A 20,766-nucleotide genomic window follows, 5' to 3' on the forward strand; every position below is an offset into this window, starting at 1 on the left:
ATAATACTTTTAGTCAAATTAATACACGGCAGACTCGGCTATATAGTGGCTAGCGGCTAAGTCTCACATTCGGACTGATTCGGCTTTGCTAATGGATTTTTCTTGCCTGGAATCAACTGTCAACGTTGCGTAACATGGTGAGCCGAATTTTTTCATCTGCTTACCATAAAACTAAAGAAAGAACGTGTATCTCTATATATACGACCATTGTGACATTTTATATGTATACATTTTATGTCACAATGGTCGTACCCATACTCCTCCGAAACGGCTCGACCGATTCTTATGAAATTTTTAATGCACATTCAGTAAGTTTGAGAAATACATACAACCCCTAATTTTCACCCCTCTACGATCAACCCCTATTTTTATTATTTTCATTTGTTTATCAATATTCCAGTAAATAAGAATAATGTAAAAAATAATAAAATGGGCATCACCTATCGTCTAGCAGAATAAGGGTCATGGGTCAAGCGTGTGCGTCACTAGGGGTCTAGATAATTCCATTCTTATCACTATTTTTAATGATTTATTATTTTTGTCAGTATCAGTTATGAATATTTTTAAAGCTTTCTCATCTCCGAAGATTTAAGGCCTATTTAGATGAAAGGAGTTTCTCGTCTCCAAGGTACGATTATCGAAAGCATATAAAAAAAAATCTTCGTCTAAACATTCACACCTCTTGCTCTTCCACTTTGGCGACAATTGCCTCGCAATGGAAAATTTATTGTGTTCGTGTAAACAGAATTTTAAAAGCAATAATCATATTTCGAGGTTTTGTGCTAGTTGTTATCATGATTGCAGTGCACGAGGGTGTTTTAATTATTAATATAAGTGTTAATTAAACGGAAACGAAAAAAAAGATTTTGGGTTACAAAATGGGTTTTTATAATTTTCTTTTTGGTGGTCCAAAAACACTCACTAACTTCTATAAAGTTCAATTAACTTAATATTATCAGCAGCGCCAACATTAAAAGGATTTTCATGTAATTTTTGAGAACAATACTCTAGTAATCACTAAAAAGAATCATCTCAAACGGTTCAAACCGATTTGTACGATACTCGTATGAAAAAAAAAATGTCATACGAGATCTTTTTTATACTAGTCGAGATTCTCGTAAGTAAAAATCTTCTTACTAAAATGTCGATATGTAAGCAGACGCAGGAAATTATCGCCTAGCGATAAATCACTGGCGAATCTCGTATGACATAATCGTAGGTGAGAATTTAGGTCTTGCCTGTATGTAAACATTTTGATACGATAATTCTATGGCGATTATTGCTGTTGATAGTCGCGTACGACTTCTCGCAACAATACGTGCGAGAAACTCTTTCCATCTATGTAGGCCTTTAGAGATAACATTTTCTGTCATAATGACAATTTTAAAAGTAATATGAATTAGTTCTTTGTATTAACTTAACAAATTTTTTGACATCACAAGAGTTACTAACTAAACGGAACGGACGGACAATTGATAGTAATAAAAGTTAAAAATGTATTTATGATAGTGGCATTTTATATAATCTCTGACACCAAAGACCAATAAAATTAAAGTAATCAAATCAAATCGTACATCGTTTTGTATACAATGTAAACAATATTAGACAATTATATATTTGTTTATTATATTTAAATTATCAACTTAAAATAGTCTATACAATTAAATTGTAAATCTTCATTGGAATGTGTTTCTGTGAGAGCAGTGTGGGCCTAGTAGCTTCAGCAACTTTTATCCCCGGGGACTTTATTTCTATGTGCGCATTTAACATTCGTTCGAACGGTGAAGGAAAACGTGAGGAAACCTGCTTGCCTTAGACGCAAAAAGTCGACGGCGTGTGTCAGGCACAGGAGGCTGGTCACATCACTTGGCTATTACATTGACAAATGATCATGAAACGTACAGAAATCTGAGGCCCAGGCCTAGAAAGGTAGCTCCACTGACTATTTTTAGGTATGTATTTCGTAATCTTTATATATATAATTCTTCTGTGAGTGTGTATGTCACTGAACTTCTCTCAAACGACTGGACCGATTTTGATGAAATTTTTTGTGTGTGTTCAAGGGGATCTGGGAATGGTTTAGATTCACAAATCAGACCGCCAGATGGCGCTGCAGTCGGTACTTTCATACTTTGCTTTACTAATCGCTTGAAATATCATGCAGGACAACGTCTGTCGGGTCCACTAGTCTATATATATAAAAATGAAACCCGTTTTCCATTGTCACGACATAACATGAAAACGGCTTGACCGATTTGTCTGATTATTTTTTTATAATATTCCTTGAAGTACGAGGATGGTTCTTACGGATAGAAAAATTAAAAAAAATTGAGTGAAAAAGTCTAAAAACAACACTTTTCTCTATTCTCATACAAAATATTCGTGATAATATTTAAAGGCAATTTGAACTTTAATACCATATCATAAAGTTCAAGTGTTAGTGGAGGGGTTCCGGGAAGGTAAATTTTTATTTTTTGTCATAATTTATTTGTTGTATTATCAACTTTCTTTTTTTTATCTTACTAGCTAGACCGGTGTCCGGAATAGCAGAATAAGTATTTAAAAAAAATTATGAATCGACTATTAGGCGGTACGATGTTCGCCAGGCCAGTTAGTAATAAATAGTAAGTAGTAGTAAGTTATACCTGTGTTTCTGCGTATGTGTCACCGATTTACTTATAAACCTCAAGGTTGGCTACTGCAAGTTATACCTATAACCGCAACTGCATGCGTGTTACATGTTAAACGGGAAATAACTATGAATATTTTTATTTTGCAGATTTATTAGTAAGTTTAAGTTAAGTAGTATACCCTAAGTGTCCCTCAACTAATTTTAGTTAGTTTATTGTTTTCTTTGATAGATATAGATAGTTGCATTAACATGATTTTATTGTTACCTTTTAATTTTTAAGTATTATTAAAGTTTTGTTTAATGGTGTAAAAAGAACTTTATATTTAGTTTGTAAGTTAGTTCTAAGCTGTAAATCTTTCTCAATAAATGAAAAAAAAAGTATTTATATTTGTAGCGTCTTCATATTGCCTATATCCACGCTGAAAACGAGCCTAGAACATGTTAGAATGTAATATCTTTATATATATATATATCTCAAATATCTAAATAATAAATCTTAAAGCATTAATAAAACTTAACTCTTAAACTTTAACTTATTTCCACGTTATATCCAGAATGTCACTTTGAACTGTAAATCTATCACCGAGACAACTAAATAGCCAGTATCTATTATCAAAAGATAAAAGGTACTTTGCTGCTATCTGTGTGATTGTAAACAAAGAATAAGAAACCAGCCTTGCGATTCTGTAACTCACTTTTCGAACTCACACAGCGGTTTTCGCAACGGCGGTCGCGCTCAAATCCGTCGTGAAGCAGTCATTTTATGATTTGGCGTGTGTGAGTTCGAAATCAGTTACAGAATCCCAAGGCAGCTGTCTTTGGCGGCCGAGTCCGTGGAATTATAAAAATTGTAACAAACAAATTCTACATTAAAAATATATTTGGCAATCAAATTCCACGTGTAGCCTACGATATGGCACCCCATTCCTGAAGCCACTCAAAGAAAGTCTTGCAAGCGCAAACAACTTTCAAAAAACAAGGAAAGTTCATCAAGAGTAAGTCCAATGGTTGCCATGGGGAAATTCCACCTGGTCTTTTTAATGTTTAAGTTCACAAACAAACATCTATTGGAGACCTTTCCACGAACTTGAAACTTTTTATGAATACACTTCTAAGGATATCGTAACCTTAAGTCCTCTGGAATATACTAAACCATATTTCGACCATTTTCAATGTTCATATAATATCTGTAGCTAGCACAATATGCACTTTTAGCAATTGCTATATACAAGATCCTGTAATTATATAGCTCTCGAGCAAATGCTCAATTTAATATGATGATTGCTTATTCAATTATCATTTATATGACGTGCAATTTATGCAACTAAACATTACATTACTTACACGCATCTCACCTGAAAGATGAAAGGCCAAATTCATCATGTTTTTGACTTACGGAAGTCACACACAGGATAGTTATTCATACAAATAAAAAATCGGTTGTCTGTAAAGTCGGTTAACTGACGATAGTTGAACGTGACAACGTCACGCATCGCTCACTCAAGTAGGAGAAAGATAGATGTCGAACGCTGAAGAGCGCGGAGTCCGACTGTGCCTCTCTGTCGCTTCGCGCTCTCGCTTGCACTTCAAGCCTTAAATGGAACGCCTCAGAGCGAGGTAACGCCGCATGAGTCATGTTTTTTCGTGCGTGCAGCCGGCTCCATCGAATTATAAGACGTTGTCACGTCAAAAACTTACAGCTAGTAAGCAAACTGTAGAACGGACAAGAAGTATTTTCGAATGAATTCGATTTAGGACCCTGATTACCTCCACTAGTTTCCCTAGTGTTCTATAAAAAAAAAGTAGCAATACACTTTCTGCCACTCTTTTTAATCGCCATGTTTATGCTGCAATATTCGAACAAAAATATACTTAAAGTATGGGAAATACTAAATATAATTGGAACTATTGTCTATATATCTAATATATGAAATTCGCGTGTCACAATGTTCGTTCCCATACCGGTTCCGGCTCCACCGATTCTTATGAAATTTTTTATGGATATTCAGTAAGTCTGAGAATTACCCAACAAAAAAAAAATTTTTTATGATACAGCATACAAAAATATATACAACCCTTAATTGTCACCCCTCTACAATCATCCCCTATTTTTTATTCTAGTAGATAGCTATTTTAATTGAACTAAAAAATGTTTCCTAGAAATAATATACATGGCAAAACAACGTTTACCGGGTCAGCTTGTATTTTATGAATAAATAACGAATTTATTGAACAATGATTAATATTAATCTAGTACTTGTTATTGTAAATATCTTCAAACTTCTATGAGGAAATCTAAGTAGGTGAGTATTGTACTTATTAAAATGTGTCAAAGATGTTGCTTTAATCACTCAGATACTCGTTTACGTATCTTTATTTAACACTAAAGTAACAAACAAAGTAAAACTTGAAAAATTTCTTAAAAACTTATATAAATGAAATAAAAATATAGTTATTGCTACAAATTTATGTGTAATGCACTAGTTCACTGCGGTTGCAACGGAGTTACGGAGCAAACAATAAATGTGTGGTTTGACTATTTATTGTGGAGTTAAAACGTAAAATTATTATACCCCCTAAGTTCATTGAAATTAAATGATGTTTTTTATGAAAATTGACTGCATATTTTTTAATATTTAAGACTGGATATGGATTTATCTTGCAATCATCATCATCATCAATCGGATCACCTTGATGGCTGGTCGTCCACGGGTCGCTAGGAAGTTTCTTTTGGGAACCAGCAAACTATGAAATCGACTCCCAATGGGGCCTCCCTGAGAGATACGAACTCTATTGTTTGGAAAAAAGCATACTCCTGCTCATACTCCTCTTTAAAGGCCGGCAACGTACCGAATAGAATGGGTGTTCATAGCCTGACTGCACGCACAAAAAGGGCTCATAGGCTCATTGTACTCTCTTTATTGTAAAAAAATATCATGTTTAAATGTAATAAAATAAGTTTATAGTGAGACTATTTGTTAAAGAAAAGGAACATTTTTCTCCGCCCATGCAACCGAGCTTTTTTAGAAAGTTAAGTTAAACTATACTGATTTAATTTTTATGATTATGTTACTGTTGTGACTGTAAACAATCACAGTTAAATTATTTATTATTCTCCTCATCAAGACTCACATCCTTCAGAACCATTGAAACCCCTTCACTTGTAAAGACCTCCTCCAGACTTCAAATGTCTAATTCGCTTCCGTCTAACGCTTCTTTATCTTCTATCCACCATTTTCTATTACCTCTTTTCCTTCCCCTCGGTCCTTTCTAAACAGTTATCTTTAAAATCAATCTAAATTACGAATTAAGTTTCAAAGTAATGATTTGTAAAGGTTACAAAATAAATGCCCAATTTAAAATTTCGAGTTATAGAGAAGAAATATGCACCAAATCAGCTAGCAGGAACTTACTGATTATTTTGACTAATTTAGGTTTGAGATTTTGAGGCTTGAAGGGAAGGGATCAAAACATTTTTTTCGACTTTTGGAGGTTTTCGATTTATGGAGGTTCTACTGGATATGCTTTTTTACTAAAAATACACTTAATTAAACTATTGATGATTTTTTTTATTTAATTACATTATAGGTTTAACTGTAGGTAGATTTTATATAATTCCCCTATTTACCTCAAATATATATTTAATTTTCAGTCGGCTTATTTTACGATAGTGGCAAAAATAAATTTTAGTCATAAAACACTTCCTGGTAATTTAATATAATAGTAATTCGTCTCTTCACAATACGTTCATAAAAATAAAGCGTTAATTAAATCTTAAGTAATTAGTATTTATAGGTACCCATAGAATATTAACCATCTACTTGAAAGTGTAATTTAAAGAAGGTCAGGAAGTATTATATACAGTACGTTCATTAATAATAAATATAATGTTGGAGTAGAAAATATTGTAATTTTCACCACAATTTTCAGTACGGTAACAGATCAGTGGCAGTAAGAAAGGTTCCATTCTTTAGTCTTTGTTTCTTTGAAATTCGATGTCAGAAGCTAATAACTACTAAGTAACGAATAAGTATCGCAATACAGAGAGAAAATGCTGCCAGCATTAAAGGTACACTGCCATAGGGACCAAACTGTTTATATTTGTTTTGAGTTTTGACTTGCGAACTGATATAAAGTCAAAGTCAAATCATTTATTTCAATTATACACCTAAAATGGTCCGTCACCTTTGAACGTCAACTTAAAATATGAAGAAGATTCTAGTTGCCCCTTCCAAAAGGTAGTCTCGTGTGGAGAAGAATGGGCAAGAAACTCCACACTTACTCTTTTAAAATAGGTTTACAATATTTTGTTTACATTAGTTAAATAATTATATGTGAAGACAATGTACTCTTAGAATAAAACTACTATACTAAAAAAGTTAGTATACATGTTAATCACATATTTACAAATATCGAAACCGTAGGATATTATACAATAAAGAGTAATAAAAATAATATAAAAAAAACACTATAAAACAGTGTGTGAGATAAAATAATTACATTTTTTAGTATTAAAAATTAAAAAATTATTTATGTGAAAACAAAAAATCCGCAACCAATTTGATTTTTTCCAGGCTCTATGATTGTCCTATGGAGCAGGACCAGCATGTTTCCAAGCATTCTTATCTTGAATATAATCCTCTAATTTGTAATATGCTTGTTTACATAGTGTACTTTTAATAAAACATTTAAATTTTCGTTCATTTAGTTTTAAAATGGCACACGGTATTTTATTGTAACATTTAACACAGTACCCCATAAATGATGTTTGAACTTTGAATATAGAATCAATTATTCATATTATAAATGAAGTTGTTTTGACTTCGACTTTGAATTACTATTATTATTACTGAGTAGGTTAAGAACATTGTTTACTAAATAAATATATTTCAATTAAACAAAATATTTCATTTAGTAGTTCAGTATTTCAATATGTAACTTATAATGCGCCTGTCAGAAATATTACGATTCTTCGCGGTTTTCTCAACTATAGGCTAAAATTACTAGGGGTGGTCAATGAAATGTGATAATGACGCAATGTTCATAGTCACCTTTTAAGTTTAAACACTTTGTATGTCTTGCTTGTTAAGCTAAAATTATCATAAAAAATCGTGGACCACGGTACACTATTGCGTAGTTCAAATTTATAGTTTGATACCTTGATGAAACAAAACAACTTTAGGGAGTTAGCCACGCCGTTGCTTGAGTATTTCCATCCGCAACTTTGATATTTGTCCTGCGTACAAAGTAATAATAGTGATTATTGATGACATGTGGCTGTCACAGAAAAACAGCTCGTGATCTTACGATCGCCTTCGATTTCTTTGGAGTTGGAGATGACAGCCTCCTCCAAGACATGGACTGTTATTTCGATTAAAACATAAGGTTTCCTTGGTTTCCCTGAATGAGCAAGTGTATAGACTATAGAAGATATTATATACAATGTACAATAGTCAAATAATTCTGACTGTCTCTCAATCCTATATTTTAAATTGAAAATAAAAGCACTGTTTTAGTTGTGAATTATAAATAATAATAAGTTTACATAAATCAATGAAACGTATGATAGGGAAGAGTAGAATAGAAAAAATAATACATCATTAAGTATAATAACTAAGCAGCAGATGTCACGATGAACTAAAATAAACTTTAGTGGATAACACAATATGGCAAGAGGAACAGAAAAGTGGATCAACATATTATTAAACTAGTGCCCTATGTACGCAAAAATATGACAATTTGGAAGGCGGATAGACCCGATTATGAAAACAGCAGTTGGCACGAAGGAATGGCAAAGTGCAGACAGAAATGGCGGGATTTGAAAGAGGTCTTTGCCAAAAAAGATACCTAGGAATTGAGGATGTGATAGAAATATAAATGTATAATCAAAATAAGTGACTTATATTATTATTAAACTTAGTATTATTTTTCACCACCACACTGCCAAACTGTATCAAACGAAGATTTATTCGAATACTAGGTGATTTGAAAAAAATCACGATAACAGATTTCTGAGCCTAAGAGCCAGGGTTGTCGCGCCCCTTTTTTGCCTGATCAGGGGACACAAAAGCTGATATTTATTAATCGATAGGAATATATTAATTCCACAACAAAGATATTTCAATCGTAATTGAATAAGTTCACACTGAATATGGAATCTCCATCCGAAGTAATCTAAACTAGTAATACCTGATAATTTGTTAGATTTCTGATAAATTTAAACAACATAAGGATTAATGCACCCTAGACACTAAAACGGTCTTCCGCTAAGGTATTCGCTGGACGTCCTCCATGGTTATAAATTGCCCTAAGATTCATTTTAACCCCTCTGAAAATATAGCAGCTGTAATGCTATCGTGTACAGTATATATATATTTATTCAAGATACAACATTTTTGTTTTGCCGGTCCATGGAGACGGTATCAGCTTAAAGATATTTGCACTTAACACTTTTGTTAGCTTAGAAGAAAAATATCCTCTCTACATACCTCGATTTTAGATCGTGTTACTTATGTTTGGGGTCAAGTTTTATTTAATCTAGATAGCCGATGGGGCAAATACGGATGTCGATACTTACTCCAAGGCCCGACTCCCCCTCCAATTATCAATTGTGTGGGGAAGACAAGTGAACTAGACATTGACCCCAAGGTAGATACTTTTAATTTATTCTAGTAGCAGAATACATATACTTTAAGGCCGATTTACATTAGTGTTTAGAAGAGTGCTTTAGTACAACTTGAAAGGCAAGTTCTTTAGCGTAGCGTTTACATGTTTCAACTAAAGTACTATCCTAAAGCACTCTCCTAAACACTAAGATAATGTAAATCGGCCTTTAGAGAAAGGCTAAACCCTTTCGGGGTTAGATTCTAGGCGAAACAGTAATTTTATAGCTAAGATTGATTACCTACTTGCCTTTTCAGAATCTATGCTTGAATAAACTCCTTTTTAACTAAAAACAACTGACTACAAAATAATATAATAATGTAATTAATTAAACAAGCGGATTTTGAGCTACAGTTATACAAAATTTTAGGAAATCTTACATTATATGGAGGTAGCTTTCTTTTTAATTTTTAATAAGTACCTACAGTTTATAAATGAGCTGAAAATGGCATATATGTACATAATCTAAAGTTATATACTGTAAATACATATTTTATATATTACTAGCTGACCTGGCAAACGTCGTTTTTTATATCATTTATAATCAAAATAGGGGTTGATCGTAGAGGGGTGAAAATTAGGGGTTGTATGTCTTTTTTTAAAACTGCGTCATAAAAAAATAAAAATAAAATATTCATTTATTTTCTTTTTGACTACCCTTAACATTCAGGGGGTTAAAAAATAGATATTGTCCGATTCTCAAACATACGCAATATGCACACAAAATTTCATGAGAATCGATCAAGCCTTTTCGGAGGAGTTTTATTACAAACACCGCGACACGAGAATTTTATATATTCGATAAAATATGTATTTACAGTACTACTAATAAATCTGTGATAATCCCCTGTATAATAATCTTAACGTGCAATTTGCTTAAATGAAACAGATTTGTATGTTAATGAATAGTTATTACAACTAAATCATTTTCTAAACGGAAAACAAATTACAAAAGCGGTAACTGATGGCCATCGTATACATTATTAATTACTTAAGTAGGTATAACAACTATTTTGAAAAGTCAGAAGCAAAGTTTTTTTACTTTTATATCTGTTACTAGCTGGTCTGGCGAACATCGTACCGCCTAACAGTCGATTCTTTATTTGTTTAAAATACTTATTCTGCTATTCGGGACACCGGTCTAGCTAGTAAGATAAAAAAAATAAAATTGATAAGACAATAAATACATTATGTCAAAAAATCAAAATTTACCTTCCCGGAACCCCTCCACTAACACTTGAACTTTATACTTTGGTATTAAAGTTCAAATTGACTTTTAAGTATTATTACGAATATTTTGTATGGGAATATAGAAAAGTGTTGTTTTTAGACTTTTTCACTCAATTTTTTTTAATTTTTCTCCGTAAGAACCATCCTCGTACTTCAAGGTCAGAAAAAAATCAGACAAATCGGTCAAGCCGTTTTCATGTTATGTCGTGACAACGGAAAACGGGTTTCATTTTTATATATATAGATAATTAAATTATGGTATGATACATTTAATTATCTTGGTAATATAATACCAAACATACTTTTTTAGTTTTTTTTTCAATTTGTCACAATATGTGTAAAATAAAAATGAAAATTACAACAAGACTTTTAGCTTCCAATGATGAATGTTGCCTTAGCATAAGAACTAGCATAGACACTGCACTAGAAAAGCAAACGAAGGAACGTTTTAACACTTTAATCATGCTTTAATATACGTAGGTTGGTAGTCGCTTTCGGCCAGTCTATGATCCTATGTCGAATTTTATTGATGATAAAATAGAGGGGTAACCACTATTTTAGTAAAAACAAGATAGAAATTTATTCATAATTACACTATAAGGGGGCGTCCATATATATCCATAGCTCCCCCCCCCGGTAGATGTCCCCCCCCCCAGGAGATGTCGTGAGATTTTATTCCACCTCCTCCCCCATCCCCCAATCTCACGTGATTTTTTTAAAATGTGGGTTTCTTACGTAAACACGTTGGATTGTTATTGTAAAAAGAAAATAAGTGAAATGTTGAGCGTTTAGATATGGAGTTAGCGGGAAGTTGCAGATGGCAAGAAAAAAAATTGCGTCATATTTTCCGAGACCCCCCTCTCTCCAACGTAAGATTAAATGAGATTTGACTCGACCGACTCCCCCCTTAAATACCTCACGTAATTTATGGACGCCCGCTTACTAGTATATAATATGTATATAATTATACTGTACCTATAATAATGAATTACGTACTATGAGATCTTAACTGAAGCGATAAAATAAATAAAACACTAAAACTTTAAACACAAGACTATTATGTATATTAAGGTTTAGTGTTTTTTTAATTATAAAATAACATTAAAAACATTTACCACACATCTAAAGGGGAGTTACCCAAATGATTATGACCCAAAACAAAACATTTAATATTTATAGATATACTAGCAGACTTGGCCAAGCGTTGCTGCGGCTAAGGTTTTTGTTATATTACATAGTAGCAAACTATTCAAGGGAAACGGTAGGAGAACACCAGTCATAGGAACATCATGCTTTTTTGCCATCTGCCATTAAATTGTAGCTTAAGGCCGATTTACATTATCTTAGTGTTTAGGAGAGTGCTTTAGGATAGTACTTTAGTTGAAACATGTAAACGCTACTTGCTTTAGTAAACGCTACGCTGATGAACTTGCCTTTCAAGTTGTACTAAAGCACTCTCCTAAACACTAAGATAATGTAAATCGGCCTTTACGTGAAACGTTGGTACTTTCAGCACAGCGCCATCTGTTAGAATTGTGACTATCAAATAAGAAACAAATATTTTGCAATAAAATAATATTGCGCGTATAAATTGAGATGTAAGCTATCCTATCTTTTAAGTTGCATCAAACTACACACGGTGTGCAAATTTGATTGATATCGGTTCAGTAGTTTAGGAGTCCATAGCGGACAAACAACGTGTACACGTAATTTATATATCTTAAGATTAATTGTTTTGGGTGTTGAATTATAGATATAATACATTACTGATATTTTTATCGATCCACCAGTTTATTGTTCTTCAGAATTTTTTTAGTTCATCATATACATTTTCCTGTTATAGTTTCAAGAAATAAATTCTTTATATAGTTCTGTATTGGTTTTAGTGTAATTTAAATTTTTAGGCTTACGTTTGGCCATTAACTTCTTATGACTAATAGGGTTATCAAAATTAATTATTTATTATCCAGAAATATGATGTCTTTTTCTTCTTCGTTTTTAGTTCAGCGATTTTGAAAGTAAACATTTTATTAGTTTATAATCATTTAATGTCACATAACGAATAAAATTCTTAAAAAATTTTTATAGAGAAACTAGCAAACTCGGCGAACTCCGTTTCGCCACCAGATTTCGTTTTATGTAACATTTCGATTGGTGATCCCGCGTTTCTGTTGAAATTTTTCCTGAATTTTCTTTGCTATAAACCTCACGGAGCCCGAGACCTTTCCAACGAATGTAAAACCGTGGAAATCGGTTCGTGCGTTCTGGAGTTATAGCGTCAGGAAGGAAAACCCGACTTATTTTTATATAGTAGATTGTGTACGGCAAGTTTGATATTGAAATAAAGTGCGCTCGCATTCAGAACAAGACATATTTTTACAGCCTGAAGATCTGCCGATAATGCATGTATAATTCATTTTTGTGCTGCTTCTTTGTCTCTGCTTTTTTCAGCTCTTGTCGTATTTTTCAGTTCTATGTGTTTTTTTAACTGTTCATCCAATAAATTAACTGCCTTGTGACAGCAAACACCACAAGCATATGTTTTAGGTGAAATAGGCCAATAATTTCTTCAAATCACTTTCAAACAGCTTTCTTGAAACTGCAGGTTCATTTCTTGATTTTGAATATCAGAGTAAAGTTGATACAATTGAGCTTTTGACTGTATTACAGGTTCTAAATATAGCTTAGAAGTTGATTGCCTGCAAAAGTGTGATGTCAGTTTCGGCAATGCAGTTTAATATTTATTTTTTGTTTGCTTGCGATTCATCTTCTGTTACAGATATGTTGTTAGGAGCATAACTTTTTTCTCCTAACCAATATAGAACCGTCCACTCTTTGATTCTCAATGTACGAAGGAAAGTTTTTAAACAAACTCTTGCTTTTATATCATGAGCTTTCAAATAGTAAACTTTAGTGTCACTTCGTCTCAAATTTGAGGTTTTAGTTTTTCTTGCTGTTGCTTTTTTATCCACCATTGAAGCTGCTTGACCCATCGTTCTTGCTGGTTTAATTTAATTTTAAGTATATTTAGATCCTTCCTTTTTAAATCCAAAATACCTCTCCGTTCGTCCTCTGACACTTAGTTTTTATTCTTTTCCAATTATCTTGATCTAGTTTTTTCCGCTGATACATTTTCTGCATTGCCTCAGATTTGTTATTTCTAAGAGAGGCACAAAGGTAGGATCTACCACTGAATGATCAGATGAGAAATTAATGTCACTATAATGATGTATGGAAATAACACGGGCTGTGCTGTAATCTTTTTCCGCTGTTAGTGAGGGATCTAAAAATGTTGTAAGTGTAGTCAATTCTGGGTATTATTGTCATTTTGACAGTTATTTTCGTAACCTTCAAGTATAACAGTTTCTTTAACAAATTGCAATGCTTGTTCATTTTTATTTTCTTTGCTTCTGTCTAATAATAATTGTTTCTTTTTTTCGAGTTGTAATTTTCGTCTTTCTTGTAAAGTTGAAGCTTTACTACAAGTATTTGGATTTTCCAAAGAAGACTGGTCATCATTTTCTTGGTTGTCCATTCCATCTTCCATTTTCATCTATTAAATAATTAAAAACTATTATAATAGACGTTTTCTACAACACCGCGTAAGTAATAACTTAGATAACGAGAACAGCAATGCCATAATCGCGTACATCAGTTGATTAGGAAACGGACTCAAAAATGTATATTCCCAAGTGAAATTTGAATATTTACAAGACACGAAAATAACATTATTAAAAGCATGCAATACAAATATAACAAATATACTTACACACTGGTTATTTACAAATAAACAATCATAAATCAGGAGCGCGCATCATTCGTATCGGGCTTCCACTACAATGCGGTAAATACGCGGCTTTGCCGCCCAACTATCACGCGGTATTGCTATATCGTTAAAATGGACGTTCATTATTGGCTAATACAAATGACGTGAGTTCCATTAGGTGCCAATAGATAACATTCAGAAGTCGTTGGCGCAATTTCTTAATTTTCGTACACTGCCGACAAAGGCGCAAACAACGTGTTCGTTTACGACTTCCTTCACCTGTCTGAGATGATAACGAACAATCCGTATCCATTTTGTCAAATTTATCTTGCTAACCAACAGATACGTTTGATCCCACAGGGAGATTCAGGTCAACATCAACCGACCTGGGTCGGGGCGCTCATTCATACAATATATTTTACAGTAATTACAAAAACTTACCAACTACACGATGACACTATACACAAATATGATATAAAGATTACATATAATACAAATATTAAAACTACCAGCTAATCCTCTGCGTTTTAACTAGTAAAAGTAGTAGTAGTAGTCGCTACCGTGAAAAAAACGTCTACCATGAACGAAGTTTCCCGCGCTTTTTTCACCCATAAGTCTTATTATTTATACTCTTCACTTGGTTTTTAATCTTTGTTTATATTCTATGGTCAGCGGGTTTTGTGTTCGACAGTTAATGACATAACTGTAATGTCAGTTGTCACATTTCCGGTTTCCCGCCGATGACTGACTTAAGTTTTTCTACTTGCCATTTCAAGTTATTGTTCAAAGGAGGATATTTCTAATTGCTGATATCTTTTAGTTGGTAATATGGCAATTTAATTTTACATTTTCTTTTCAAACATTATTAATTTTATGGAAATCCTTTCTCTGTTAATATTATTTTGTAATGATTTCCACAGAAACGTGCTTTCAATGTTAGACTAGTCTCCATTTTGTTTTTTGTTGCAGGATAAATCTTCTCATCTGATATCACCATGATAATTATAGTGAAAATAAGAAGGTTACAAGGAAGCGATGAAGATATACAGATTGATGATCAGGTACGTGCTATACACATTAGTTACACTACACTACACTACATCTACTACATTGAAATAAAGGTCTAATATATATTTTCACATTTTACTAAAAACTAAGGTAGAACGTAGGTACAAAATTTAATGAGGAATCGAGGTCTTCTTTTTAAATTGCCATTACGATTAAGTGAAATATAATTTGTTGATTCAAGGCGCAATTCAAATGACTTACATTTTCTTGGTATAAAAATCAATATTTTGCAGGTGACCCACCCAATAACTTAATAAGTTTGTGAGATGTCTAAGACCACAAGTCTTAAAGATTTGGTTGTATTTTTCATATTCATTGTGGATTCCATTGTTGACAGCTTATTCTGTATCTTCTTATTCTTAGCAAAACATCATAAATTTACAATAATAGTAAAAAAATCTGAAAAATCTTTCCTTTGACACTTAAATAGATCAGGGTATAAAGTATTTTTGTTTCCTTTATAGAGATTTTATCTTAGGATTGTAATGTAATGTATATTTTTTTTTCTTCACAATAATGTTGTCTACATAAATATTTCATATTTTGGTGTTATATTGTAAATATGATTTTATATTTACAGTGCACAATATTGGAATTAAAACAGTTTCTTCATTACCGATTGGGCATTGAACCCGCACAACAACGGCTGATTTTTTGTGGACATGTTCTGGATGACACTCGGACAATATCTGATTGCAGTAAGTAGCTTAATATATAATATATATATATATATTATTTTATCATTTGACAAAGTAAATACAAGCTGAGTTCACAGTATATAATTTTAGTATGTATCAAAATACATATTGAATTGTAATAACCTTATATTGGACATAGTAATATGTGGTAAATAATTTCATATATCATAATTATTTTCAGATATTGGTGATAACCAAGTGGTACATATGGTTACTAGACCACCACCAATGCCTGAAAGAAGCGAACCAGAACCAGATCTGTCTGAAAGTGACAATGCTCCCAATCAAGCGCCATCTGTAAGTTTTCTGTTATTATTCTAAATACTAGCTTTGCGCTGCAGACTTGATATGATTTATAGTCTGTCTTAATACTTGAAATATCCAAATATTTGTATCTAAATCATCATTTTGGTTTTCTTAGATTATACATATATATAGTATACATCTGATATTCATAAATATATTATACTAATATAAACAACTAATCTCTCAATAATTTTGGGTTTCTTGTGAACCTGCGTCTAGACTTGGTGTGATTACTACTATTGATCATAAATATCAATTTTTACTTCTTGAGCTAGTATGTTTGAAAATATTACAAAAAATGCTTGCGTTAATTACTATTATTACGAGGAAAGGTATTTTGGTTTTGTGTTTGGAATAAAGTATACAGTTGATAAGTATTCAGCTAAGCGATTAAAATTTTAAGGTTTTTGTATTAGTATTTTTATGTCTTGTTATATATGTTCAACTCAAAAGACAAAGAACCCTGGAGCTCAGCAGCATTGATTGTGCTAATGTTATTGTGGTAGATATTCCCAATGAGGAATATCTCCACCCGCAAATCATCCTACAACTCATCTGCTCATAGACAGAAGACAGATTGCACGATGGGCTCTATTAAAAAAAACTGCCTTGTTATAAGAACTTTCTATATAAATGTGTATTTATACTTTAATACATGCAAGTGTACTATAATGCAGTTGTTTTAATGAGTTGTCGACTATATAAATATAAATGTTGGTTATAAATAACTTGCTTACTACTTAGACCTCACCTTTTGAAATATAATTGCATTATGAATATAACTAGTATAAATTAGAATTAACATTATCTTTTTTTTTATTAATATTAATCATACAATCAGTCTTTGCGACTATAAGTAGATATGTTGAGTGCTTCTTGACGTGTTAGGCGCTACTCCCAGCGGAGCCTGCCTATTCTCATTAAAACTCAGTCTGTTGGGTTGTCCTGGTCAAAAATATCTCGCCGCTTTTTTAGTTGTCTAGTAGTTTCTGGTATAGTTAGCTGTCCTGCTAGCTGATTGGGGTGCTTTTGAAGTCTTAGTTTGTAGAGTTATACCCATGTGTGATTACAACATCTGTATGACATAACATTATCTTTAAAAAATTTAAAAACATGTTGCATGTTTCTTTTTTGTATATCTAGGGCCCATCAAGCTTGGTTTTCGTTACACATGAAGATCAAGGGTCTATGTCACCTACTGCAATACGCTTGAGGATCCTCAACACCATTGTCTGTGAATTAAGAACAAGATTATTGGAACTAGTAAGTGTTTGTGGCCTTTGTGTTAATCCGTCTGTATTTAGGCAAAAACAGTGAAGGTACATACAAATGTAATAATAATAATGGCTCACTCGCTCACTAATGCTTTCAAGAAATCTATCAGTCATGTTCACATTGCTCATATGACCTGATATGCTTTTATTTTTAAATTCCACCAAAGTTAGTAGAATTTTGAAAAACACTGGCCATAAGCCACCATTGATGTATCTTGACATAGGAAGCAATTATTTTATACTAGTAAGTATGGCTACAAAAAAAAAGTTTTTTTAAATTTTAAATAAGTAGTACTTAATATTTCTAGTTACAGATGCTATTTTGCTTATGATAATACATATGTATTATGTGTCGTAATACCTCAAACAATATAATTGAGGAATTAGCAAAAGAATATAATATATAAAAAACATTAATTTTGTGTTAACATGTCAATGCGAAACAATTGATTAATATATTTTACTAATATGAGAATAAAAAACATTTTATTAACACTGACAGTTTTCTAAATAGGTTTACAAGTTTTAATACAGTATATTTCTACTATAGTAGAAGAATGAGTACCTATATATTATTAACACAATTATATTCTACTTCCAGGACTCGGGTTCAGATATTGAGGAAAATCCAATGTAAGTTAAAGACTTTCTTTACTATTTAGTTTAAAGAATTCTTTACTGACTTTCAATTCATATACATTTATTTATATAAAGTTATAACGGTTTAATTGTATTGTGATGTTACTATATGTAAGCCCATGTTAGATTTTTATTATTTCTTTCTCTTATCAAGAATGTAAAAGTTATAATTAATTAGTATAATATTATAGTAACTTAAGTTGGAATAAGAACCCATTTGAACTGAAAGTCAAACTCTTCTGATAATTATCAGGTTTCTCTTGATCATTTTCAACTAAGGGTCTGTTTCACAATATACAGATAAGTTCCAAATTAGCTATTTATTACTTATTGGTAGGATACACACTATTGTTGTGTTTTAAGACTGTCAGATAGCGCTAATCGTCACATAAAGTCCATCATAAGTTATGAGTCCGATGAATGTCAATTAGCACAATATATCTTCCAAATAATTTATGTGTTGCATAGCTATTTGGTACTTTATCCATACATTGTGAAACAGACCCTTAATCCATTTAGTTACAAAATTGTTGTTTGATCTACTTACAAATTTTTCATTATAAAAACTGAGAAAGTGGTTGGTCAGTATCTTAGTGGTCTTTTCCCATTAGTAGTTGAAACACAAATAAAGGTTTCAGGGCTGATTGACTGATAACTAGTGAAACATGCCATTGTTTTATTATACCATAATAATAATATAAGCCTTTATTCAGACGGTGACACAGACAACCCATCTGTTTGCCCAACTTTGGCAAAGGCCTCCTCCATTTCTTTCCACTCTGCTCTGTTTTGAGCTTTCCTTGTCCATATGTTCCCAGTTACGGATTTTATTTTGTCTTCCCACCTTCGAAAAGGTTTACCTCGTTTTGTTCTCTTATTTCTTGGCTACCAATATATGATCTTTTTGTTACACATTTTTATGCCTCTTATTATATGACCAGCCCATTTCAATCTTCGTATCCTCGTTGTGACGTGTTCAATTTTCGTGTGGTTTCTTATGATTTGACGTGAAACTTCATTACACATATGCTTGCGAAATTAGCCCTTTAGAACAATCTTTGACAATATATGTTTGTGTTTAGGCCTATGGCGGATAACCCTGTGGACGAATTCGCCCGACTGATTGCTGAGGTTCATAGCCTGGATAGAATTTTTGAATCACACAGAGAAAATTACATAGGCCTCATTAATGACTTTCGTGATACCAATGTAAGTATTTATTTGATAAAAATAGTGTTTTTGCAGCCGAATTAACATAATCTAAAACTAAATCAATTGAATAATCAAATTATATTACCTGTTTTCTATCTAATTAGATACTGTATACTATCTAATGGGGTACTGGATACCTTTGTTTTGTATATTATCTGATTGGGTACTTTTTTTGTGTGACAGGTCTCTCTTGAAATGAGATCCTTCATCTTAATTTTCTCAATAATCTAATAGAATCTCATGTCATAGATTATATTTATTTAAAATAATTGGTATACATTGGATATATCCGAAAACGGGATTATTTGAATACAATGAATACTACAACAGTTTATTACTATTGAATTACACTAAATATGGTACATATAACATGCTTCCCTCTTCTAAAATCTGGGTAGATTCAGAAACGACTGACTCGTATGACCGAAATGGATTTTGACATAAATAAAGTGCGTCTAGTAAGTAGTTTTTCATCTAAGCGTAAATTTTGAAGATATGAAAAACTACTCAAAGATTATATTTTAAAACTAGTGTACCCGACAGACGTTGTCCTGCATGATATTTCAAGCGATTAGTAAAGCAAAGTATGAAAGTACCGCCTGCAGCGCCATCTGGCGGGCTGATTTGTGAATCTAAACCATTCCCAGATCCCCTTGAACACACACAAAAAATTTCATCAAAATCGGTCCAGTCGTTTGAGAGAAGTTCAGTGACATACACACTCACAGAAGAATTTTATATATAAAGATGTTTTTAAAGGGGCCCCGCGACGAGAGAAGCATCCAGGCGAGAATGCGCTACTCGGAGCAAATCAATGGAGTGTTTCATAATTTGGCGCACGCGTTTCATTTGCTAAGTGACATTGCGATGCTGGAATCACCACATGGTACACAGCTGGCTTCAGAAGCGTTCTTACGTCAGGTAAACACACTTATGTATTTATTATATGCAAAATACTTATGTAATATATGAACACTGTCTTGTGTTCATATATTATCTATCTTCTAATAAATGTTAACCCGGTATCGCTAAAGCATATAAAAATTCAAAGTCAACATCATTTATTCATATAGGTAACACAATGTTCACTTATGAACGTCAAATGTATATGGGAGCGTGATCTTTTATATTTATCTTTAACCGACTGTAAAAGAAGAACGACAAGTATATGATCTTCAGTGCCTGATACATAATGATATTAAGGAGCTTCACTCTTCACCATATGTGCAAGTGTTAATGTACCAAACCAAGCATATTGCATATTCTATTTTTTAAGCA

At 32.4% G+C, this 20,766-nt stretch overlaps 1 protein-coding gene across 7 annotated transcripts in view; it reads left to right on the forward strand.

Annotated features, from left to right (window-relative positions):
* Positions 1 to 20,766, forward strand: part of LOC125062536 — a 47,067-nt gene that overhangs the window by 9,177 nt on the left and 17,124 nt on the right. For 6 of the 7 annotated variants that reach the window (XM_047668534.1, XM_047668539.1, XM_047668540.1 and 3 more), the window contains exons 1-8: positions 14,996 to 15,114; positions 15,261 to 15,352; positions 15,940 to 16,057; positions 16,239 to 16,354; positions 17,507 to 17,626; positions 18,239 to 18,270; positions 19,359 to 19,485; positions 20,248 to 20,409. In XM_047668534.1, coding sequence (XP_047524490.1) covers positions 15,287 to 15,352; positions 15,940 to 16,057; positions 16,239 to 16,354; positions 17,507 to 17,626; positions 18,239 to 18,270; positions 19,359 to 19,485; positions 20,248 to 20,409 — 741 coding nt within the window. In that variant the 5' untranslated portion in view covers positions 14,996 to 15,114; positions 15,261 to 15,286. Of the gene's footprint in view, positions 1 to 14,995; positions 15,115 to 15,260; positions 15,353 to 15,939; positions 16,058 to 16,238; positions 16,355 to 17,506; positions 17,627 to 18,238; positions 18,271 to 19,358; positions 19,486 to 20,247; positions 20,410 to 20,766 lie in introns of those variants that run through there. The other variant, XM_047668535.1, reaches the window with a different exon arrangement.

Source organism: Pieris napi, chromosome Z, assembly GCF_905475465.1.
Source record: "Pieris napi chromosome Z, ilPieNapi1.2, whole genome shotgun sequence".
Taxonomy (NCBI): Eukaryota; Metazoa; Arthropoda; class Insecta; order Lepidoptera; family Pieridae; genus Pieris; species Pieris napi.